Below are 26,168 nucleotides of genomic sequence, written 5' to 3'. Positions count from 1 at the left end.
ATGGTCTGAAGACTTGCCTGCACTGCCAGGAGCATTTCGTCTATGTTAGAGAGTTGAGTGGCTGGAGCGTCCGCCTCAGTCTCAGAGGCTGTATGCTGAGGAGCCCGGTTGGACTTTCATGGCTCGAATGTGAGGTGCGGCTGACCGCGTTTAGATTCACCCATGATGATGACACAGCCAGTCATGGTCGGAGCAAAGCCCGGACAGCAAAATAAAAAAAGAAGGCAAGAGACTCACTGTCCGCTGATAGGACACCGGGGACCAAGCAATAAGGAGAAAAAGCTGCGCAGATTGCTGAATACCGCGCCCACCAGCGTGCCCCTAGATCTCAAACAGCGGCACCACAGTAAAGATATGTCGGTTCAGATGACACAAAGGCTAGTGTAACAGGTTGTACAGCAGAAGAAGTTTTGGCCTGCACATAGCCAAAGGAATGACTCCGCTGCTCATTGGAGGGAGCACGTAGACACAGGAGTCCAACAGCTTAATGAGAGCTAATTTCACTTGGTCGGTAAGCCAGGGAAGCAAAGTCACATCGACCGCTGATTTACTGATATTGGTCGCACTGCTGCACTAAATACCAGTTGCAAAAGTCAAGGGGGAGAGAGAGAAGCACCGCAAACCCGGAATATCACTGCTCGCCCCAAGCTGCTTTACAGAGGCGCAAATTTTTCCTCAGGTCACTTAAAGGCGTCACAAATCTACTCTCGATCTTCATATCGGCGGCTGGGAAGCAGTAAAAGCACCAGGGCATAAGGAAAATGGTACTTACCAGTATGCATCTGTTCTTGGCATGTAGAGCTGCACATTTCTACACTTTGCATTAGATCGCCACTTGGTGTTGGGCTCGGATGATTGCATGTTGTTGTAGTCTTGGAAGAAGTCTTTGTAGTCACAAGATAGGTAACTCCTCCCTTGGACGATAGTGCGCATGGGCATCGGCTCCATCCTTAGATTGTTTTTCACCATGATGGGAAATGATGGAGTTGAAAGAAAGAAAGAAAGAAAGTCCATGCCTGTATATCTAATTAAGATCAAACTGGAACAGATACAGGTCCCGGGGAGGCGGGAGGGAGTGTAGAAATCTGCAGCTCTACATGCCAAGAACAGATGCATACTGGTAAGTAGCATTTTCCGTTCGAGGCATATGAGCTGCAGATTATACACTTTGCATCGATTGTGCAGCAGTGTCTCCCTTAGCGGTGGTCACCTGTATCCGTTGCAGTAGTTTGAAAGAGTTTTGAGGACAGCTTGGCCTAGGGGAATGTTCCCTAAGAAAGCCATGGAGGCTCCTAGTTTGCGTGTGGAGTGCGCGCTAGGAGGAACTGTTAATGTGCGCTTTGCCTTGTGATAGCATATTTGTATACCTTTAACAATCCACCTTGCAATTCCTGATTTAGAAATGGGGTTGCCTTTATGTGGTGGAGAGAAAGCTACAAATAGTTGCTTGGTTTTGCAAAAGGATATGGTCCTATCTATGTAATAGAGAAGAGCTCTTGACATCTAGTGTGTGTAGAGCTCTCTCTGCTAGAGTCTGGGTTTTGAGAAAAACACTGGTAACTCTACAGATTGGTTTAGATGAAAAGGAGTAATTACTTTAGGAAGTAACTCAGGATTAGTCCTTAGAACCACTTTGTTACGGTGTAATTGTAAGAATGGTTCTTGTATAGTGAAAGCTTGAATCTCACCAACTCTTCTAAGAGAGGTAATAGCAATGAGGAAAGCTGTTTCTATGTGAGAAATTGTAGTTCACATTTGTGTAAAGGTTCAAAAGGGGGTCTCATGAGCCTGGTAAGAACAATATTTAGGTTCCACACTGGAGATGGTGGTAACCTAGGAGGAATAACTATTTTTAATCCTTCCATAAAAGCTTGCTGGTACCCTAAACAACGACATATGTTGTCTGTTTTGTAGATATACCGCAATGGATGCAAGATGTAGGCGTATAGATGAATATGCCAGATTACATCCCTGTAAATGGAGAAGGTAACAGATAATATTTTGGATGGAAGCATCTAAAGGATCAATTTGATTATTAGTGCAGTAAATGGCAAATTTTTCCATTTAGCAGCATAGCAAGTTCTAGCAGTAGGTCTTCTGGCGTCTTTAATGATATTCATACAGTCTGGTGGCAGGTTAAGGTAACCAAACTCTAAGACTTCAGGAGCCAGATTCAGTTGACTTGGTTCTGGATGTCCGAAGTCTCCATGGTTCTGCGTTAGCATGGATGGTGTCAGAGACAGTTTTTGGTGTGGAACTAGAGAGAGTTCTATTATTTATTTATTTATTTGAACTTCTAAAGCGCGCAGCTACCCGCAGTGGGTTTCCCGGCGCTCAGAGACAGACTGAAGAAGAAAGACTAGCGAGCTGATTTTACAAGGCTACAAATTGCTGCTGGAAGAGCCAAGTGTTAAGTCCCTTACGGAAACGAAAAAGATTGGTTTCTGTCTTTATGGTCACAGGAAGAGTATTCCAGAATTTAGGACCTAGATGGGCAAAAGAACGGCCTCCCATTTTTGCCATCCTAAATCTGGGAACAGAAAAGTCACCATGTAGTGATTGTGAGAAGTTGGCCTGATATTCAGTGTTCACTATTCTAGTGATCACTATGTATCAGTCCAAACAACCCTTATGGTGATTGGTTGTAAGTCAACCGATAGACCAGCTATCCTAGTAGCATGGACAAGAGCAGTCTTCGGGCTAAACTCTAGAGGGCGTGTTAAGCCAGCTGTTATACCATCACATATACCCCTTGAACACCAAGTGAAAGGACACCACACAAGTGTTATGAAAATAAACAGTGTATTTATTTAGATCACAACAGCCCTGTACTCTTTATGAGGACAGGGTACTAAGCACACAACAAAACTCTTACGAAAATACTTTAAGTTGCACAATTTACACAAATGCCCGAGGGGCACGAAAAACCATATACTATGAAAGTGGAATGCGAAATTACTAGCAGGTAAGTACTGGACTAATAGGCTTTGGAATCGCTAGGACTACGTTACTGAACCTTCAGATTACTAGTAGGAGGCCTAGGGGACTCGGGTGCAGAGTGTGCACTCTTACGCGGGATGCGGGACAAAGTCTATGGAGGCTAGTAAAAGCAAAGTTAGTGTTCTCGGGCGAACCCGATAAGGTAGGTTGAAAACGAAAGTGGATCTGGACCCTTGGATAGTGAGGCTATGCTGGGGCACCGAAATGCCGAAGTTACCTAGCCCAGGGGCTGCGGCTGCATACGTCTGAAAAGACGTCGGGAATCCTCGTTGACCAACCAGGAGCCTGAAAGAAGAAGTTGCTGGCAGGCGACCAGTGAAGATTGTTCGATGGATCCAAGCCTGGATCGAAGATGGAAGACACCTGAAAGCAGAGGGGACCAAGTTCTTAATCACTAGCCAGTGATCAGATGGGCACCAGGATGGCACCGGATGGTAGTCACCTCGACCAGGTGAGTGGGCGACGCTGGGCTCTGCAGTCTCACGGACCAGGAGGCGTTGTCGGCGACCAGGATGGAGGTACGAGCTGTCCCACGATGGTTGATGCTGTCGACGTCGCTGGACCCAGGATTGGGGCAACAAGTCTTGGCAAATTCAAGCCCACGCGGTGGACCTAAAATGGCGTCTGGAGTGGACCAGGAGGGTCCGGGGTGCTCCTCTTTTGGAAGGGAGCAAGGGCCAGTCTGGAGCAACCAGACTAGCAGTGGTGATGTAGCCGGTCGTCGTCGGGAAGGCCACAAGCCAGCGGGCTAGTAGCCAGACAACGCGGTGAGCAGCCAAAAAGCCGAAGGACCCCACGCAGATCTCGTGGATGCTGGGGGGGCTGGTCTTCGGTGCTGGAGCTGCTCAGGGTCGGGGCTTCTCGGACCCCAAAGCACTCACCAGAGGATCCCTCGGCGGTCGTCCTGGATAGAAGTCGTGCAGTTCTGATGATGGCCGGTCCCTCGAGGTCTCGTCGCACCTACAGTTCTCAGCTTAGCTGTAGAGGTTGGTAGAGGTCAGAGGTGCCAGGGAAGCCGGGTCTCGTCGAGCAGGTCAGTCGGATTCCGGAGGAAGGACGTGCAGCAAACCGCATAGTTCTTAGATGGTGCCTGCGGATGCAGGGTGACTACTGCTTAGTCACAAGGGAGAAATCTTAAGAAGAAGTCGAGAGTTCCTTTCGTAGAAAGTAGTGTCTTGATTCAAAGATGATCTAATTTGGAAGGGTCCCCGCTCCTGCCTTTATCCTAAAGAAAGGGGTGGGTACGCGACTAGGTCCTGCCCTAGGGGTGGGACCAGGAAGGGGGGTGGTTACACCCCTCTACCATGCCGGACTTTCCCCAGCTCAGGGGCTGGTGTGCCCCTGGAACTGGTTCTAGCCGGCAGATGCGTAGTGAGCACCGGGGTGCCACTTGCAGTCACCTTCCTGTAAAGCCCTGCCTACCCAGGATACACAAAACCCTGTCTGGGATGGTGCTAGCACCGCCCCTGACAGGAAACCCTTTGTCCAAGCTCCCCTCGCTGGAAGGACTCCCAGCTGCAGGGGGTCAGACTCGTGTCTGTGGTGGCAGCATCCATTTTGTGATGCGGAGGCTCGAGTTAACTTTAACAGGGGTTCACAGTTACATACATGTCGTGTCCCTCTAGAAGGGTGGAATGCTAACCCCGTCGCCAGAATTGGCGAGGGGTTAGTATTCCAATTCGTATGACACCTTACTCGACATGTTTTGATAAAGCGATACCAGAGATAGCATATAACCGCGGGGATTATAATGCACTTAAGAGTATATGGTACGCGTTATCATGGAACAGCTATTAGGACTTGGTTCCGCAAGCTGCAAACGGGCTCAGCTCATGCCAGAGCACCATCTCACATGATTCCAAGCACTCTGCCTTCAGGATTGTCAAGGCCTGCCATAGGAGTGACTGATAGGAATCTATGTGTCCATTTTAGGGTTAGATATAGGTATACTATATCTAAAGCAAAGGGTGTTTACACCACCTTGCCCCAGCTGTCGTGCAGCCAGTTGTGTCAGATTTAGATGGCCAGCCAGGGGTGGCATAATACATGCTGCAGCCCCTGGTAGGCCCTGGGTACACCTATGCCCTGAGTTACAGGGTCTGATAAGGTGGCCCAGTACCAATTAGATATGTACCTAAGGAACATGGAATCCATTTTACAGAGAGAGCAGTAGGCCTGGGGGTCCTGATTGGCAGGGTCCCAGGCCAACTAAGTCGGAAAACCAGCAAAACACCAGGCAAAAAGTTGGGGGCAACCATAGTCAGGTCTCCACCTTCCTACACAACCCCCCCAAACGAAAGGAGATAAGGCTATCCTTGACCAGGTAAGCCTATATTGCCTGAGTGGCCATATGAGGTGGTACTTGCACTGGCATGGTTACCCCCTATATCATGGTCCACTAAGCAACCCCTCACCCTAAGGGTATCTGAGGGTCTCCACCATAGGGAATCACTACCTGTGGTGTGTTTTGGCAAAGTAAAAGGCTGGTGTGGGAATGGAGTACTGAAGTGAGACTCCACTACTGTTGGGCTCAACTTCCTCCAATCACTATCCACCATATGTGCCATTCTTTCCAGTACTGAGTTGCTGTGAGCTCTCAGGGTCAACCTCTGGCTACCTAAAGCTGGAGGCTGAGTCCCTCTGTTTGGCGCTTACTGGAGGGACAGGTCAGGTTTGGGGTTTTTAGGTCCCAGGTTTGGCTGTGCCCAGCAGTGTCCAGCTGTGGGAGTTCCCTAACTAAGTTTAAGGGGGATCATCAGGAGTGTGTTTTATTTTTACTTGGCTAGGACTACTAGCTTCAGTGATCCTAATCTGCTGATTCGGAAGTTCTTTTGGACAGGGGGCCCTTTGGGGTCCACCACTGGCCTCCTTGACCTTTACAGCCCTGGGCTGATTGAGGCAGGGTTGAGAGGTGCAGGCTACCTGCTCCAGACTGGGTCCCACCTGGGAAGGGTCCACTGCCATCAGGGGCTCTGCCAGGCTAGGCCTGGCTACCTCTGGGGCAGTTCCTTCACCAGGGGTAGAGTCAGTTCCCTGAGGAGGCTGGCTCTCACCTAGTGTCTGGGAGGGGGAAGACTTTTCTTCCTCCTCAATGCTCTCAGTTTGAGTGGAGTGATCCATTGTTTCAGGCTTCACAACACTATTATCTGTCTGAGTTTGAGCTGTGGCCATCACAACTCCACCAACCTTTTCAGGAAGGGACTCAGTTTGGGCTTGGGCTGTGACCATCACAGCCTTGCCAACCTGTTCAGGAAAGGCATCTTTCTGGGATAGGGCTGTGACAGGCACAGCCCTCCTGACCTGTTCAGGGAGGACATCTTGGACTGGGCCTGTGGCTATCACTGCCCTACTAACCTTACCATGGAGGTTTACCATTTTCAAATGGGTTTCTTGCTCTACCTCAGCCCAGGCTGAGATCTCTAAATCATTCCCCAGTAGGCAATCTACAGGCAAGTTTGGTGACACTGCCACTCTCTTGTGACCAGTGACACCTCCCCAGCTGAGATTTACCACTGCTATGGGATGATCTCTCTGCACTCCATCCATGTTCACTACCTGGTATGTGGCACCAGGTATAAGTTGCCTTGAGGGGACTAGGCTCCCAGCCACCATGGTGATGCTAGCCCCTGTGTCTCTGTAGGCCTCAACTTTTGAACCATTGATGAGGGGCTCCTGTCTGTACCTGCCCAAAGTGTTGGGACAGGCTGTGAAGTTGGCAAACCCCATGCCAGTCTCACAGACAAGAGTATCTAAGTCAGGGGACCTGGTTAGGCCAGAGTCCCCAGGCACTCCCAAAGAAAATGCACCCAGATTCTTGGGGGCACTCCCACCACCTGGGGGATTACTACTAGTAGTAACAGGAGGCTGGGAAGCTTTATTTGTGGGTATGTTCTCCTTATTTTTGTTGGCCTTGGGACAACTGCTGTCACTTTTGTAATGGCCTACCTGTTTGCAGGTATGACAATAAGGTTTCTTTTGGGTTTTGGGAGAAGTTTGGGACCCACCCCTTTCAGAGGAATTTTGGGGCCCTGTGGTTTGATCAGAAGATTTATTCCCACCCTTCTCTTGAGGCTTGGTTGATTCCTTCTTTTGGTCACCACCCTGGTTCTTAGGCCTGACCCTGGTTCTGACCCATTTGTCTGCCCTCTTACCCAATTCTTGTGGAGAGGTTAGATCAGAGTCTACCAGGTGCTGGTGTAATAACTGGTTCTGACAATTACTTAAGATTTGCTCTCTCATAATTAGATTGTACAATCCTTTGAAATCAGTAACCTTACTTCCCAGTAGCCAGCCTTCAAAAGCCTTAGTGGCACAATCAACAAAGTCAGCCCAACCCTGAGACTGAGTTTTCTGGGTGTCTCTGAACATCAACCAGTACTGTTCAGTGGTTAAACCAAACCCATCAACCAGTGCATTCTTCAGGACTTGGTAATTGTTAGCATCCTCAACTCTAGTAGTGAGGAGCTTATCTCTACCTTTGCCTTCAAAGGAGAGCCACAAGATAGCGGCCCACTGACTCTGGGGGACACACTGTACAGTGCAAGCCCTCTCCAAAGCAGTTATCCATTTGTGGATGTCATCCCCTTGTTTAAAGGGGGGCACTATCTTACTCAGGTGTCTAGTGTCTAAACTCCTGTCTTTTTCTCTTGGGAGAATGCTTCCACCAGTGGGCTCTAGCCCACACAATTTTTGCTCTCTAGCAAAGGCAAGCCTCTCTTTGGCCAGGGCAAGTTCTTCCCTTTCAATCCTCAGATTGGCTTCCATCATCTTAGCTTCATGCTCTCTCCTCTTAGGGGATGACATCCCTCTATGAGAAGAGGTCTGAGAGCCATTGGTTCAAATGGATCTGTTAGAGCCTCTGGATAGAGACCCAACTCGTCCACTCCCAATGTTAAGCCTGCCTGAGAGTGGCCCTGGGGGTCCCCCAAATCCATTCTCATGCCTACTTAAGTTGGACCTGGTGAGTCTCCTGACTTCTACCTGTCCCTTGTCTGCCTCATCCCCTGATAACTCATCTTCCTCCTCCTCCTCAGCATCATCTGCTTCCTGGAGGGGGTGGTCAGGGTTACCAAAGGGTCCCTTGTAAGGGAGGCATATTCCCATCTGGATGAGAAGGATCTGTGTTAGCAGCCCTCCTAGCATCATAAGTCTCAAAGAGACCAATCAGAAAAGGAATGGTAGGGTTAGAACCCTGTTTTAGTTTCCCGGAGGTACACACTTGTCTCATCTCCTGGACGCTAAGAGCAGCATATCTGGAAGGGACCTGTGGAGGGTCTACAACCACAAGAGGGGTCTCTGAAGACTCTTCGTGGTTAGAAATGCTTCTAGTATGGTGTAAGTGATGCACCTACCTACACTATTTGTTTGCCTACTGATCCCTTGCTAAGAGTTGTAGTCAAGGTGTGCTAAGCCTGGTTAAACTACAACAGCTGGTTCAGTAGAACTCAGAGTATTCTAAGCAAAGTTATATGTACCTTAAATACTTATGTGATCTTTCACAAAGATATTCTTAGGATACGTGTGGTAAAACAACAGCAAGCTCAAATCCCAACCGCTGCTCACCAATGTGAGAAGTTGGCCTGATATTCAGTGTTCACTATTCTAGTGATCACTATGTATCAGTCCAAACAACCCCTATGGTGATTGGTTGTAAGTCAACCGATAGACCAGCTATCCTAGTAGCATGGACAAGACAAGTCTTCGGGCTAAACTCTAGAGGGCGTGTTAAGCCAGCTGTTATACCATCACATATACCCCTTGAACACCAAGTGAAAGGACACCACACAAGTGTTATGAAAATAAACAGTGTATTTATTTAGATCACAACAGCCCTGTACTCTTTATGAGGACAGGGTACTAAGCACACAAAACTCTTACGAAAATACTTTAAGTTGCACAATTTACACAAATGCCCGAGGGGCACGAAAAACCATATACTATGAAAGTGGAATGCGAACTTACTAGCAGGTAAGTACTGGACTAATAGGCTTTGGAATCGCTAGGACTACGTTACTGAACCTTCAGATTACTAGTAGGAGGCCTAGGGGACTCGGGTGCAGAGTGTGCACTCTCACACGGGATGCGGGACAAAGTCTATGGAGGCTAGTAAAAGCAAAGTTAGTGTTCTCGGGCGAACCCGACAAGGTAGGTTGAAAACGAAAGTGGATCTGGACCCTTGGATAGTGAGGCTATGCTGGGGCACCGAAATGCCGAAGTTACCTAGCCCAGGGGCTGGGCAGCATAGGTCTGAAAAGACGTCGGGAATCCTCGTTGACCAACCAGGAGCCTGAAAGAAGAAGTTGCTGGCAGGCGACCAGTGAAGATTGTTCGATGGATCCAAGCCTGGATCGAAGATGGAAGACACCTGAAAGCAGAGGGGACCAAGTTCTTAATCACTAGCCAGTGATCAGATGGGCACCAGGATGGCACCGGATGGTAGTCACCTTGACCAGGTGAGTGGGCGACGCTGGGCTCTGCAGTCTCACGGACCAGGAGGCGTTGTCGGCGACCAGGATGGAGGTGCGAGCTGTCCCACGATGGTTGATGCTGTCAACGTCGCTGGACCCAGGATTGGGGCAACAAGTCTTGGCAAATTCAAGCCCACGCGGTGGACCTAAAATGGCGTCTGGAGTGGACCAGGAGGGTCCGGGGTGCTCCTCTTTTGGAAGGGAGCAAGGGCCAGTCTGGAGCAACCAGACTAGCAGTGGTGATGTCGTCGGTCGTCGTCGGGAAGGCCACAAGCCAGCGGGCTAGTAGCCAGACAACGCGGTGAGCAGCCAAAAAGCAGAAGGGCCCCACGCAGATCTCGTGGATGCTGGTCTTCGGTGCTGGAGCTGCTCAGGGTCGGGGCTTCTCGGACCCCAAAGCACTCACCAGAGGATCCCTCGGCGGTCGTGCTGGATAGAAGTCGTGCAGTTCTGATGATGGCCGGTCCCTCGAGGTCTCGTCGCACCTACGGTTCTCAGCATAGCTGTAGAGGTAGGTAGAGGTCAGAGGTGCCAGGGAAGCCGGGTCTCGTCGAGCTGGTCAGTCGGATTCCGGAGGAAGGACGTGCAGAAAACCGTAGAGTTCTTAGATGGTGCCTGCGGATGCAGGGTGACTACTCCTTAGTCACAAGGGAGAAATCTTAAGAAGAAGTCGAGAGTTCCTTTCGTAGAAAGTAGTGTCTTGATTCAAAGATGATCTAATTTGGAAGGGTCCCCGCTCCTGCCTTTATCCTAAAGAAAGGGGTGGGTACGCAACTAGGTCCTGCCCTATGGGTGGGACCAGGAAGGGGGGTGGTTACACCCCTCTCCCATGCCGGACTTTCCCCAGCTCAGGGGATGGTGTGCCCCTGGAACTGGTTCTAGCCGGCAGATGCGTAGTGAGCACCGGGGTGCCACTTGCAGTCACCTTCCTGTAAAGCCCTGCCTACCCAGGATACACAAAACCCTGTCTGGGATGGTGCTAGCACCGCCCCTGACAGGAAACCCTTTGTCAAAGCTCCCCTCGCTGGAAGGACTCCCAGCTGCAGGGGGTCAGACTTGTGTCTGTGTTGGCAGCATCCATTTTGTGATGCTGAGGCTCGAATTAACTTTAACCGGGGTTCACAGTTACATACATGTCGTGTCCCTCTAGAAGGGTGGAATGCTAACCCCGTCGCCAGAATTGGCGAGGGGTTAGTATTCCAATTCGTATGACACCTTACTCGACATGTTTTGATAAAGCGATACCAGAGATAGCATATAACCGCGAGGATTATAATGCACTTAAGAGTATATGGTACGCGTTATCATGGAACAGCTATTAGGACTTGGTTCCGCAAGCTGCAAACGGGCTCAGCTCATGCCAGAGCACCATCTCACATGATTCCAAGCACTCTGCCTTCAGGATTGTCAAGGCCTGCCATAGGAGTGACTGATAGGAATCTATGTGTCCATTTTAGGGTTAGATATAGGTATACTATATCTAAAGCAAAGGGTGTTTACACCACCTTGCCCCAGCTGTCGTGCAGCCAGTTGTGTCAGATTTAGATGGCCAGCCAGGGGTGGCATAATACATGCTGCAGCCCCTTGTAGTCCCTGGGTACACCTATGCCCTGAGTTACAGGGTCTGATAAGGTGGCCCAGTACCAATTAGATATGTACCTAAGGTACATGGAATCCATTTTACAGAGAGAGCAGTAGGCCTGGGGTCCTGATTGGCAGGGTCTCAGGCCAACAAAGTCGGAAAACCAGCAAAACACCAGGCAAAAAGTTGGGGGCAACCATAGTCAGGTATCCACCTTCCGACAGTGATGAACAGAAAAGTCACCATGTAGTGATGATCTTGATGACCCAGTTCGACTGGATTTGTAGGCCTGGATAAGGCCCTGAAGGTATTTTGGGGCCGAGCCGTGTTTGATTTTAAAAACATGAAACAGGGATTTGAATTTAATTCTGTTTGGGATTTTAAGCCAATGAAGGTCACGAAGTGCTGTAGAAGCAGATGTTCTCCTAGGAACGTTGCAGAGCAGTCGGGCAGCAGCGTTCTGCACAACCTGGAGTTTTTTTTATGGTTGTTAAGTCGGCTCCAAGATATAGGACGTTGCCATAGTTCAGGCGGGAAACAACCAACGCCTGGACTACCGTTCTTCGTGTGGAAAGGGGCAACATCCACAAGATCTTCTGTAGCCATCTCAAGGTGGCAAAACAGATGGAGGCCACCTTTACAGCCTGCTGTCTCATTGTAAGTTTCTCATCAATGAGAAACCCGAGATTGCGAACTGCGTTTACCGGTTGCGGGGTAGGTCCCATATCGTTGGGCCAATGGTGGGGGCCCCAGAGATCCTTGTTCTTGCCCAGTATCACAACCTCGGTCTTGTCACCGTTAAGCTTCAAGAAGTTACTCTTCATCCATTTAGAGACACGGATCAGACCTTCTTTCAGAGCAGAGGTATTGTTGCACTCTTTATTAGAGAGAGAAAAAATGATCTGTGAGTCGTTGGCGTAGGAGTACAGTGTGAGACCCGCCTCCTCCACAATAGCGGCTAGATGTTTTACATAAATTTTAAATAAGGGACTGAGTATCGACCCCTGGGGAACACCATACGCCGAGGGATAAGTTGTAGAAGAAGCAGAAGCAGAAAACACCTGAAAAGTGCGGTCTTTTAAAAAAGAGGCTATCCAGGCTAGAGCCGCACCTTATACTCCCAGGGACCGGAGAGTCGCAAGGAGGATGGAATGAGACACAGTGTTGAACGCCGCACTTAGATCGAGAAGGATAAGGGCGGATGTTTCTCCGCGATCGACACTGTGTCGCAGACTCTCGGTGACTCCTAGAAGTGTGGTTTCAGTAGAATGATGCGCTCTAAAGCCTGATTGGGACGGATGTAAGAAACACGATCTCTCCACCGGATGTGTTAATTGTGTATTAATGTGCCTTGCCAGGATCTTTGATAAAATGGGAAACAATGAAATTGGTCTGAAGTTAGACAGGTTTGATGATGTCCGCTCCAGCCTTTGTTAATAAAGGAATTATTATTGCATGCTTCCACTCCTGTGGAACATATGACTCAGATAATGAAGAGTTGAGAAGTTGCATTAGCACTTGACGTGGGCTAAGTTCAAGTAGTTTTAAAATCTTGGCGGGTACCGGATCCCGTGGGGATCCAGACTTAATGCTATTAAGGCAGAGGAAAAAAGAGGCATCATCAAAGGGTAACCAGTTTGCCAGTTTCGTCCTTGTGAGGAGTGAAACATCTGGAGTCAGGGTGGGATCTGGCAGAGGCGTATCATTAGGCGTAGAGGGACTTAATGAGTCATAGATGCGCTCTACTTTAGATATGAAAAAATTTGCAACAAAGTTGCATTGAGCCTCATCCAAGGCGGGAGGGGCTGGTACTACATCTGCTCCAGTTAATTTCTTCACAACCGAAAAGAGAGTGCGGGGACAATTTTGGGCATTAGTTATTGTATTCGAAACATAGGCAGCTCTAGCCATTTTACAATGGTGATGGTAGTCCCTAAGGGCTTCCTTATAGGCTATTTTACGGGAAGCAGAATAAGAGCGTCTCCATTTTCGCTCAGAAGTCTTACAACTAGATTTCATGCGTTTTAGATCTTCAGAAAACCAGGGTGCAGGAGGTCGGTGAGATGGAAGAGTTTTTGAGTGTTAGGGGAAGAAGTTCATCGATGGCAGAATTCAGCCATTTGAATACTTCGGAGTTTAATACAGATGTGGATGTGTTGGTATTGGGGAGAGTGTCCGATAAACATGCAATAATATCAGTAGTATTAAGTTTATGCCAACGACGTATAAACACATCCTGACTGCTGCTGTTATTATTTTGGATTTTTGACTGAAATAAGGCAAAATGTACAGCATAATGGTCTGACCATTCCAATGGACGGGCAGGAAGGGAGCATTCAAAAGGGAGATTAGAAAGGACAGGGTCCAATAAGTGCCCAGCAGAATGGGTAGGCCCAGAATTGCACAATAAGATATTTAAGGCTTCCAGTTCAGATAAGAACAATGGGATGATATTACATTTCCCATCTTCCAGATGGAGATTCAGGTCGCCAAGAATGGAAAAATTGGCCGCTTTCAGGGAAAGAGGAGCAATAATGTCAGCAAAAGAAGTTATCCAGGTGGTAGCGTTACCGGGGGGGGGGGACGATAAATCAGGAGACCAGACAAAGTGAACTGGGGGCTGATAGCAAGCTTAAAAAGTCCGGCTTCACATCCAAGCATAGGGAAAGCATCAAGAGTGCATGTATAGTTAGACTTAAAATTCTAGCAGTGTGGTGAACCACGGTTGGCGTGCCCATGTGGGAGCTACCAGGATCAGTTTGAGAGACTGTTGTCTGAGCTTACTGGTAGTATTAATGGGATTGGCGGAAAAGCGCACGCAAATTTGCCTGACCAGTTCATCCATGTGGCATTGCCCTTGGACAACGGGTGTGGAAACCTGGCGGCGAATGTTGAGCATTTCGCGTTTTCGTGTGTGGCAAACAGGTCTATCTATGTCTGGATGACACCACTTGTGAAAGAATGGTTGAAAAACTTGCAGATGTAGTTCCCATTCGTGAATCGGTTGTGTCGGTCGACTTTACAGATCGGCTATCTGATTGTGAACTCCTGGAAGGTGTTCTGCAAGCAGACATATCTTTTGTGGAATGGCCCATCTCCAAATGTTTTGTGCGAGCTGGGACAGCTGCAGGGAATGTGTGCCTCCTTGTTTTTGTATGTAGTACATGGCTGTCATGTTGTCCGTCCGGATTAAGACAGCTTTTTTTCGTATGTCCACTTGAAAGGACTTCAGTGCTAGGGAAATTGCCAGCAACTCTAGGTGATTGATGTGAAGCAGCTTTTGTTGAGCGGTCCATCTTCCCCGAGTTGTGTGGTGGAGCAGATGTGCTCCCCATCCTGTCAGGGATGCGTCTGTTGTCAGTACTATTTGTGGAACTGGCTCGAGGAATGTCTGCCGTTTGGACAATTTTTTGGTGTTCCACCACTGCAGAGAGCGATATTTGCGGCTGTCCACCAACACCAAGTCTGTTAGTTGTCCTTGTGCCTGATTCCACTTATGTGCTAGACATTCCTACAATGGGTGCATTTGCAGTCTTGCATATGGTACAATACAAATGCAAGATGCCATCATGCCTATTAATTGCATGAACACTCTGGCTGGGAGAGACTGTTGGTTTAGAAACCTTGTAACTAAGGCTTCAATGCTCTGTATCCTGGCTGGACTGGGATAAGCCAGGAGCTGTATTGGTGTTTATGGTAGCCCCTAGGTATTGATGTGCATTAGAGGGCTGGAGATGTGACTTGGTATAGTTGATTGTAAACCCCAAGTTGTGCAGTGTTTGAATTGTTTGAGATGTGTGTTGGACACACTGATTGAATGGCTTGGCTTTTATGAGCCAAATCGTCAAAGTATGGGAAGACGTGGATATGTTGTCTTCTGAGATGTGCGGCTACTACTGCTAGGCATTTTGTAAACGCTTGTGGTGCAGTTGTGACCCCGAATGGAAGGACTTTGAACTGATAGTGTTGTCCTTCTAGTACAAATCTGAGATACTTCCTGTGAGAAGAATGTATTGGAATGTGGAAGTAGGCGACCTTGAGGTCTAGTGTGGTTAGAAAATCGCCTTGTTGCAACAATGGGAGCACTGGTTGTAAAGTGATCATGTGAAAATGATCTGAGTGTACACACAGATTGAGAGGCCTTAGGTCTAGAAATGGTCTTAGTGTTCCGTCCTTTTTGGGTATTAGGAAATAGAGTGAGTAAACCCCTGTTCCTTGTTGTTTTAACGGAACTAGCTCTATTGCATCTTTTTGTAGCAATGAGAGAACCTCTTGTTGGAGCAGCGTTAGATGTTCTGTGGACATTGGACGCTGTCTGGGTGGTATATGCGGAGGGGTAGCTGTAAGCTCTAGGCAGTAACCATACTGGATAATTTGTCTTACCCACTTGTCTATTGTGATGGAATTCCAGAAAGGGAGGAACTGTGTCAGTCTGCCCCCTACAGGAGAGGAATGCTGTTGGGGGAGCAGAAGGAAGTCACTGTTTTGTGTTGGAAGAGGTTCGATTATTGTTATTTCCTCGACCTCTTCCTTTGTTGTTGTTGCCTCTGTAGCCCTCTCTAAAGTATCCTTTATTAGAGGATGTTTGTGTATTTGTTTTAAAGGAAGCTGAATTGTCTGCTCCAGCTTGTTTGGAGCCTCCTCTGTAGAAGGAGCGACACAAGGAGCCTCTTGCTTGGGTGAACTGCAGAGCTCCCATAGACTTGGCTGTGTCAGTGTCTTTTAATTTTTTCCAGTGCTGTGTCTACTTCTGGACCAAACAATTGTTGGTTGAATGGTTGATTTAAGATAGTAGTTGGTACCTCTTGCTTAAATCCTAAAATGCTGAGCCATGCTTGACGTCTAAGGAGGACACTGGTGTTTATTGCTCTGGATGCAGTGTCCGCTACGTCTAATGCACATTTAATTGAGGCATTTGATATAACCTTAATTTCTTGCATGAGGTCATCTGCTTGTGCCTTATATTGGTCGGGTAGATTAAGAGCTTCTCGAGCGGATCATAGTGAGCCCTGTCTCATCTTGCGAGGAGGGCCATGTATTGCTAGCTTGGGCAGCTATTCTTTTTTCTGAAGCATCTATGATCTTTGATTCTTTATCAGGAGGTGGTGCTTCACCTGATGTTTGGGAATTTGCTCTTTTCCTAGCGTTTGAAACTACTAGGGAGACTAAGGGTAGATGTCCTTTAATGTAGGCAGGATCCCCAGGAGCTGCTCTGTACTTTTTCTCTATCCTTGGGTTTATGATTCTAGCTCTTACGGGATCTTTAAACACTTCTGGTGCATGTTTAATGACTCCTTTAATCATTGGCAGTATTTGCACAGATTTTTGGGAATTTTCAAAAGTGTCTAGGAGATGTGGCAGAGTCCTTCTTCTTGGCAGGCACTCGAGGTGTAGGTGCTGTATCTGACTTCCTCTTCCTGTGTGGTGGGGTGGAAAGATGTCCTGTTTGTGGATCAATGTAGATCCTTTTTTGTAAAGGATCTGGTTGGAAAAGCTCCTCTTCTTGAGGCACAGCCTTCGGCGCTGATCTTTTCGGTTCCGAACCGGTTTGTTGCTTGTCTTTAGCCTCAGGAGCTGATGTTGAGTCCTTTGGCGTAGATTTTGGCACAAACGTATTGTCTTTGGAGCCGAAGCCTGTTTCGTGGACTTGGGAGGATCGGAAGCAGGCTTTTTTTGTTTCGGCATCGAGGGTATTGGCCTTGGAGTGGAAGCTGTTTTCCGGGTATCGGAAACAGGCTTTGTTGTTTTCGGAGCCGCTTTGTCTCTCAGAGTCGACAGTTTCGGAGTGTCTTTGGGAACCGGGACTTCTTTTTGTTTCATCGGCACATGTGGTTTGCTCGGTATGGAGCTACCGGAAGGCTTCATTATTTTCTGCGGAGCCGGGCTCCATGGTGGGGCTTTCGAAGTGTTTTTTCAGTCTTGACTGGGCCCCGCAGGCGAAGTATTGACCTTTGCCTTCGATTTTGGTGTTTAGGGTGGGGCAGGGGCAGTGGTACTCACGCGTTGACGCGAAAGTATGGAGTCATCTGCCTCGGATACAATCTGGAGATCATCTGAATCTTCCTCCGGGACACAGGACCTTCGTCGAAGATACCCACTGGTTTCGGCGCTGATATCTGTATGTCGCACTGACGGGCCCTCCGATACCGAATGGTCTTTTTCGATCGAAAGGATGCACAGGCTGTGCAACCGGATTCGTGGTGATCTGGCGATAGGCACAGGTTACAGAGTCGTGATGGTCACTGTGTGGAAATTTTGCTCCACACTCGGGGCATCTTTTGAATGGCGTCCTTTCCATGAGGTGTAGGTCTCACGGCGTGGGTAGGCCCAACGGCCCGCGTCGACGACCGTAATCGAGCTAAGTCTAGTCAATGTTTATTGGTATCGAAAGTTGTTTGGTGAAGTTTGAAGAAATGTTTACGCGAAGTACTAGAAAAGTAGATTTCGAACCGGAGCGGAAAAGTTTCATCCGAACCCAGTGGCCGAAAAAAACAATCTAAGGATGGAGCCGATGCCCATGTGCACTATCGTCCAAGGGAGGAGTCGCCTATCTCTTGTCTACAAAGACTTCTTTCAAGACGACAACAACATGCAATCATCCGAGCCCAACACCAGGTGGCGATCTAATGCAAAGTGTAGAATCTGCAGCTCATATGCCTCGAACATCGCTGTTTTCTCTTGTCAGTCAGTTTCACCGCCGTTCACAATGGAATCAACCGCAGGCACACGCATGTAGCAGTCGCAGGCAGACAGCAAGAGGTCTCCCATGCACGGGCGGCACACCTCTGCACTAGCGAGGTGAGTCCGCCACCCTCACACCAGTGATGCACCGTGACCACCGCAGATAGGGTCTAGTAAGTCCCAGCGGCCCCAGACCGCAGCCGCGAATGGCAGAAGGTAGAATCTGCACCCCGCGCACCCGCAAGCCGCGAGGTCGGCAAGCCAAGGGCGGCTCACTCCCACAATCCGACTCCTCACTGCAGCAGGAGCGTACCGGCTCTCAGCTCGCGTCCCGCAGCACCACCTGGCCAGTATCTAACGACGCGCGCACCCAACAAGCGCAAGCAGCTCCTGCACCCACACTAGTACACACCACCAAGGCTGGTAACAGCTCACCACGTTGCCGCCGCAGGCCTGGGACCTGTCCAGTCACCGATCTGTTGTAAAGTCCACTCAGCCGTCCGCAGCTTCTTGTAATGTTGTGCCACACAGCTTCCCATGCGTTTATTTCGCCTGTTAGCTCACAAGCGAGAGCGGGATGTGCAGGATAATTAACGGATTATGGGCTTGGCCAGCGGAGCTGCTCTACAGAGCGGCCATCTTGCTGTGCGCCCTCTAGCGCCCCCCGAAAAGGCTGTGTTTATGACGTGCACCTGAACTTAATTTCTAAATCCAGATAACAGCAGCCAGGTGTGTCGCCTCATAGATGTTCCAGTTACAGACTGGCTGTATCTGTCGCACTCAAAGCCGATTTCAGGCATGTGTTGGCTATTGCTTTGCCTTCTTGTATCAACGCAGCTCCCTTCTTTTGATACTGCTCAGGGAGGTGTTTTAGGAGTTCTCCAACCTCCTTGCCATTTAGGTGCACGTCGGGCATCCTCAAATGTGTCGCTTTATTTGCCAACAATCTCCACTCTCCACTCTCCACGGTGGATGTTGGGACATTCACCCTCTTTCCTGCCATGGCCACAATGATGGAATCCTCCACTGCATTGCCCTTGGTCCAGACAGGATATAATGAGGACTGTTTAGATTTCTTCATACTCAGTATTACCATCTTGCAAGATGCTGACTCCCTAAATGCTTTCCTCCCATGGCAGCTTGGGGAGGTATGGGTTTATGCTCTGGGATGGTAGTGTCTCTAGGAGGAAACAAGCTTGTGTCCTATCTTTCTCCAACTGAACGCCCGTACTTATCTACCACCCTCTTCACTACAGCGTTATACATCCTGACGTTGTCAGGTGGCATAGGCCTTGAGGTGTATATGTGTTAATAGCCTCTTCTTCTGAGACTGTTTCGAGGTCCTGCCACTGTTCCTTACCGCTCTCTGCGTCCTGAAAATTCCCGCGGTCCTACGTTTTCTCCTCATAAAGGAACATCTGCCTTCTCTTCTAGTGGTTCAGGAGTAGTTGGTGTCTTGAGCTCGCCCTTTTAGTCTTTCTGCCTGCTCTTTAGCCATGGTGACCTCAAGGTGATTTTGAATTCCTTCACAGAAGCCTCAAAATTCTTCTACTGCTGCTATTTTGGCTTAGAGCTTCCTCTTCTTTCTCTCGATTTTGAGGGCCGGCTCCTTAGCATCAAAGGCTTCGACACCCTTTTCGTCACCTCGATGGTCCTCTCCTTCTCTCTTACGCCTTTCAATGTCAAAGGCTTCTCTGAGGCGCAACCTCTATATGTGTCCATTTTTCTGGACCCATGGGGTTTTTCTTTGATTTTCGACTTTCCTCCAGTCACCAAATGCTTTGACACCAAGGCAGTGTTAGATGGTTTCGAATCCATAGTCCTCAGCTCGGCCCAAGAAGGTTTCTTCTATGGCACCGGTTGTTTTCGATGTTCCCCATCCCTGGGGTTGTTTGTCGGCTGTTTTGCCTAGACTTTGTCAATCTCTTCCAACTCAAGGTCAGGTCATTCTGTCTGGGACACTTCTATCTCCTCAGCTTGGTACTCATCATCACTAGACAGGCAGAGGTCCCCAAGTAATTGGCTGCCTTCATCTCCCTGGTTCTCTGGTGTTCATGCCACTGCCTCTCTCTCGCTCTCTCAAGGTTTTAGGTCTAATCTTGCAGCACGCTTCACAACTCCTTGTGACGTGGTCCTCCGTTAGGCAGAGGTACAAACCTGTGACTTTTCAATGGTACATGGAGCAGAATCTAAAGGGAGCCCTTTGTAGCATTCTCACCCTTTACATGCATTCTCCAACTGCGTGGTCGATGACTTAAGTGGTCTATAGCTTTCTCTCCATGCTTCAATGATCCGACGTACCAATATTCCCACTCAAAAAGAATTATCATATTTCCAGATCACAGCTTTGTGTAATCCCATAAACTTGAACAGGAAAGTGAAACAACTAGTTCATCTTCTGAGACTAACAAACTAATTTTTAAAGAACATTTCTGGTCCTAAACACTAGAAGGCAGAATAGTGCATAGCTCTACAATAGGATCACAGTGCGAAACATAATAATCGTTATCTATGAAATCTGAGCTAACAGGTGCTCCCTCCCCATACCACTTGAATAGCAGGCATAACTCACCTGAGCTGGGAACTTGCAAGTCTATTTTTACATCAAAGTCGTGCACTTTAAAAAGGTCCTCCGAGAGGTCACTATTGGATTTAGAATTCAAATCTTTATCCTTGCCTGGACCCTGAAAATGAGAAAAATACTGTCAGTGGAGTTGTGAAAATGCCTGACATCAGTCTACCTAGGATAGAAACTAAGGTAAAGGTAACCTTCATGGTCACTTTTTTACTCCTAGTCTATAGGTCCTCCTTTTTCAACATTTCAGTAGGCCATCACATATTAGCAGGGACAAAAATTACTCTGTAGAGGGGTAGTCATGATAAATCTGGGAATAGGACAGTATATGGACTAAGATTAAGGAAGGCACTTTAATGTTAACTATCCTACACTACAATCCCCTTTGTATCTATTCTTCAACCAGCTCCGGTAATAGCAATAGGTCTGGCATTTAAATGTAGGTGCCTTTTAAGTCAGTGACAGGATTCAGTGTTCAATAATGCAAATGCTACTTACCAGTATGCATCTGTTCTTGGCATGTAGGGCTGCTGACATTCATATCTGTGCATAGATCGCCGCCTAGTGTTGGGTCCGGATGATTGCACATTGTTGTCCTGGAAGAGTCTTCGAAGTATCACGAGATAGGTGGCTCCTCCCCTGGACTACAGTGCGCATGGGCATCGCCTCCATCCCCAGATTGTTTTTAGCCATTGGCAGAGATGGAGTGAACTATGTGAGTGATGACCATGCTATGCGCGTATATAAGAAATACTGCAGCTGCTACAGGCGCCGGGGAGGAGGGCGGGCGATATGAATGTCAGCAGCCCTACATGCCAAGAACAGATGCATACTGGTAAGTAGCATTTGCAGTTCGAGGCATGTGGGCTGCTGAATTCATATCTGTGCATAGAATACATAGCAGTGCTCCCCTCATTGGCGGCCGCCCGTGCCAGCTGCAGCAGTTTGAAAAAGTGTCTTGAGAACAGCCTGTCCAACAGCTGCCTGCTGTTTGGAGTGTACATCTACACAGTAATGTTTAGTAAAAGTATGTGTGGTAGACCATGTGGCTGCCCTACAAATATCTTCCAAGGGACTGTTCCCAAGGAAGGCCATAGAGGCCCCCAACTTTCTGGTGGAGTGGGCTCTTGGTGGAATTGTGAGAGTGCGTTTAGCTTTAGCGTAACAGATCTGAATGCATTTCACGATCCACCTAGCAATACCAGCTTTGGAAATAGAGTTACCCTTGTGGTGTGAGGCAAATGCAACGAAAAGTTGCTTGGTCTTTCGAAAATCCTTTGTCCTGTCAACGTAGTACATTAAGGCTCTTTTAACGTCAAGAGTGTGGAGCATCCGCTCCGCCAGTGACTCGGGGTTTTGAAAAAACACTGGCAACTCGATTGTCTGGTTTAAGTGGAATTGAGATACCACCTTGGGCAAACATTTTGGGTTAGTGAGGAGCACCACCCTGTTGGCATGCACTTGGAAAAAAGGCTCTTGGATGGTGAGTGCCTGCAACTCACTAACCCTCCGTAGCGATGTAATTGCTACCAAGAAAGCCACCTTCCAAGTTAGAACCTGAAGCTCACAAGAGTGCAGTGGCTCAAAAGGAGGACCCATCAGCCTTGTAAGAACCACATTGAGGTTCCATTCTGGAGCTGGTGGCGTCCGTGGTGGAATGACCCTTTTGAGCCCTTCCAGAAAAGCCTTAATAGCAGGAACCTTGAAAAGTGATAGGTGCCGCCTATTCTGGAGGTATGCGGCCATTGCAGACAGGTGAATGCGGATGGAAGAATACGCTAAATTGCATTGGTATAGATGGAACAGGTAACAAATGATGTTCTGAATGGAAGCATCCAGCGGGTCAATGTTGTGGTTCGCACAATAAATGACGAACCGCTTCCATTTAGCCGCATAACATGCTCTAGTAGTGGGCTTCCTTGCCTCCCGAATGATGTCCATGCAATCGGGGGGAAGATTGAGGTAGCCAAACTCTAGGACTTCAGGAGCCAGATCGCCAGGTTGAGCTGTTGCGGATCTGGGTGCTGAATGTCGCCATGGCTCTGCGTCAGAAGGCTGGGAGTGAGATGAAGCCTTTGATGCGGTACCACGGAAAGTTCCAGAAACGTGGTGTACCATGGTTGGCGAGCCCACGTTGGAGCAACCAGGATGAGAGTCATCGAGTGTTGCCTGAGCTTGCGTGCCACCAGCGGAATCAGAGGTGCTGGGGGAAAAGCGTACGCAAATCTGCCTGACCAGTTCATCCACATCGCATTGCCCTGCGATTGCGGGTGTGGGAACCTGGCGGCGAAGCTTTGGCATTTTGCGTTCTCCCTTGTGGCGAACAGGTCTATCTCTGGATGACCCCACTTTTGGAAGTACGGTTGGAGTACTGATGGATGTATCTCCCACTCGTGCATTTGGTGGCTGTGCCTGCTGAGCAGGTCCGCCATCCGATTGTCCTTGCCTGGGAGGTGCTCCGCCATGAGGAAGATGTTCCTCTGAATGGCCCACTTCCACATGCTCTGAGCCAGATGAGACAGCTGCGGAGAGTGTGTTCCTCCCTGCTTCTGAATGTAGTACATGGCCGTCATGTTGTCCGTCCGGATCAACACGACCTTGTTGCACAGATGTACTTTGAACGCCTTTAGGGCCATGAAGATTGCCATCAGTTCCAACACATTGATGTGCATCTTCTTCTGCTGTGATGTCCATAGTCCCTGCACTGTGTAGTGGAGTACATGCGCTCCCCAGCCCTGGAGAGAGGCGTCCGTTGTCAGGATAATCTGTGGCACTGGCTCTTGAAACGGTCGGCCCTTGCAAAGGTTTTGTGGATTCCACCAATGCAGAGAGTTGTACGCCCGACCGCTCACCAACACTAGGTCTGTTAGTTGCCCATGAGCCTGAGTCCACTGACGTGCTAGGCACTCCTGGAGCGGACGCATATGTAACCTCGCGTGCGGGACGATGGAGATGCAGGAGGCCATCATGCCTATCAACTGCATGAACACCCTCGCTGGAAGCGAGTGCTGTGGTCTGAATCGTTGGATCAGCGTCTGGATACTGGTGATTCTCACTGAGTTTGGCTGCGCAGTGGCTGCCAGAGTGTCTATTGTTGCGCCCAGATACTGCCGTACATGGGCGGGTTGGAGATGTGATTTTGGGTAGTTCAGTGAGAATCCCAGATCGTGCAGGAGATGAATGGTGCGGGACACGTGGTTTGCGCACTGCTGTTCCGAACGTGCCTGAATGAGCCAGTCGTCCAGATACGGATAGACGTGGACGTTCTGGCGCCGTAGATGCGCCGCCACAGTCGCCAGGCACTTTGTAAAAACTCTTGGCGCTGTGGTGACTCCGAAAGGCAGAACTCTGAACTGATAGTGCTGGTCTTGGATTGTGAACCTGAGGTACTTCCTGTGTGAAGGATGCAGGGGAATGTGAAAGTATGCATCCTTGAGATCTAGCGTAGCCAGGAAGTCCCCTTGCTGAAGCAGAGGGAGAACCTGTTGCAACGTGAGCATATGGAAATGCTCCGACAGAATGTACCGGTTGAGGGGCCTGAGGTCCAGGATGGGCCTGAGGGATCCGTCCTTTTTGGGGATTAGAAAGTACAGAGAGTAAACTCCTGTTCCCCTTTCTTGCAGTGGCACGAGCTCTATCGCTCCTTTTTGCAGCATGACTTTGACCTCCTGCTGCAACAAGAGCAAGTGCTCGCCGGACATAGGACGGCTTCTTGGAGGTATGTTTGGTGGTGTGGACGTGAGTTCCAGACAGTAACCGTACTGAATAAGAGATTTGACCCACCTGTCCGTGGTGATGTATTTCCACGCAGGCAGGAACTGCTGGAGTCTCCCCCCGACCGGTGTTGTGTGGTCGGGGGGCAGTGACAAGGCGTCACTGTTTGTTGGTGGTGGAGGACCTGGAGCTGTTGTTTCCGCGTCCCCTGCCTTTGACGTTGTTGCGCCTGTAACCACCTCTACCCTTGTTGGTGTATGAGGTCTGGGTGTTGCTTTTGTAATACTACGTGGATTGCGATGCCTGACCCCTTGAGGTGCCTCTGTTATTGGAGCGGCGAAAAGAACCACCCCGAAACTGCTGTGACTGGAGGGCCCCCATAGACTTAGCAGTGTCCGTATCTTTCTTCATTTTCTCAAGGGTTGGGTCCACTTCAGGGCCAAACAGGTGGTCTGGATTAACTGTTTGATTTAAGATGGTTGTCTGTATGTCTGGTTTGAAGCCTGATATTCTAAGCCAGGCATGCCTACGCAGTAACACGCTAGTGTTTACAGCCCTGGAGGCGGTATCAGCCACATCCAATGCACATTTAATGGAAGCATTGGTGATGAGCTTCCCCTCCTGAATCAACATTTCAGCTGCCTCTTTGTACTGATCAGGTAAGTGTTGCAGAAGTGTTTCAAGGGTGTCATAGTGCGCCCTATCGTAGCGTGCAAGTAGGGCCTGCGTGTTTGAAATGCGCCAAATATTAGCTGCCTGCGCAGCAATACGTTTGCCTGAGGCTTCAAAGATCTTTGATTCTTTGTCTGGGGGAGGAGCATCACCCGTGGTCTGCGAGTTCGCCCGCTTGCGTGCGTTGGATACCACCAACGAATCCAGTGGCAAGTGTCCCTTGATGTATGTTGGATCAGTGGGCGCTGCCTTGTATTTCTTGTCAATACGAGGATTGATGACTCGCGCCCGAGTGGGCTCCTTGAAAACCTCTGGCGCGTGCTTCAGCACTCCCTTGAGCATAGGCAATGTTTTGACCGACTTTTCAGCCACTGAGAAAGTGTCTAACAGAAAATCGACATCCACAGGGTCCGCATGGAGTTCGACATCATGATTTGCTGCAGCCCTCTCAATCAGAGCATTGAAGGCTGCAGAGTCCTCTGTTGGAGAAGTTTTTGCAGCAAAAAGCTGCGGTTCGTGACCCGACTGAGGGTCCACAGGGTCGCCTCCAGCAGACCAAGGTTCGTTGACCTCCTCCGGATCCGAGTACGCTGGATAATTGTACTCGTCCTCCTCACCTCCGTCACCTTCCCCAGTGTTAGAATGAGTCGGTGAGAGTTCTAGATTTTGTGGAGATGCAGGCTCCCTAGGGGCAGAAGTACCCGCAGAGTCCAACTTCCTTTTGAGTGGAATACGAAAATGTTCCAACACCGGCTCCGTGGTGATTTTCCTCTTAAGGAGAGAGAGTTTGCCTGTGTCGGCGTCGATGACAACCTCTCGACGCTCCTCTTCTGCGAGTGGCTGTAGCCGAAGCTTCGAGACTACCAATGACGCTTTGGGCGTCGACACCGGCTTTAAGGGCACCCCGTCCCCATGCCTTGGAGCGAATGCCTTCGGCGTCTTCTTCGGCGGCAGCATGAAGCGGATCGGCGTTTGCGCCTTGGCCGTCTGCTGTGCAGGCTTCGGCACCACACTCTTTGGTTCCGGGGCTGCTGCGTCCTTCCGAATTCGTTGAAGGGACTCTGTGACCTTCTTGGTTAAGGATGGTGAGGGCTGGACCGGCTCGAGCGATTCCTCCGAGGCCGGAGTCGGGTCGGCGAGTAAAGGCACGGTCTTCGGAGCCGACACGTCACCACCCTTGCCCTTGACGGCCGGAATCGGCGCAGCCAGAGCCTTGGGGTCGTCTTGACGCTTCTTCGAGGGTCTTTTTAGGTCGTCGACCTCGACCATCTTCGGTGCCGACGCGGCCGCGTCGGTCGTCTTCGCCTTCGGCTTCGACACCAGGGTCTTCGGGTCAGCCATCTTGGCTTGGCTCTTGATGTTGGCGGCCATTTTGGGCTTTTTTGGAGCCTCAAGTCCCGACAGTGAGACTTTCACTTTCGGTTTCGATACCGTTGGTGTGGGCCCCGGTGGTTTCACTTTCAGTTTCTTTACCGGG

The 26,168-nt window shown here is 49.3% G+C and overlaps 1 protein-coding gene across 1 annotated transcript in view; it reads right to left on the bottom strand.

Annotated features, from left to right (window-relative positions):
- Nucleotides 1–26,168, bottom strand: part of RTF1 (RTF1 homolog, Paf1/RNA polymerase II complex component) — a 337,563-nt gene that overhangs the window by 11,033 nt on the left and 300,362 nt on the right. The window contains exon 17 of the mRNA XM_086937201.1: nt 20,303–20,414. Within this exon, the coding sequence (XP_086793327.1) occupies nt 20,303–20,414 (112 nt within the window). The remainder of the gene's footprint in view (nt 1–20,302; nt 20,415–26,168) is intronic.

Source organism: Lissotriton vulgaris, chromosome 9 (genome assembly GCF_964263255.1).
Source record: "Lissotriton vulgaris chromosome 9, aLisVul1.2, whole genome shotgun sequence".
NCBI classification, from domain to species: Eukaryota; Metazoa; Chordata; class Amphibia; order Caudata; family Salamandridae; genus Lissotriton; species Lissotriton vulgaris.
This window is presented reverse-complemented; position numbering and strand designations above follow the sequence as displayed.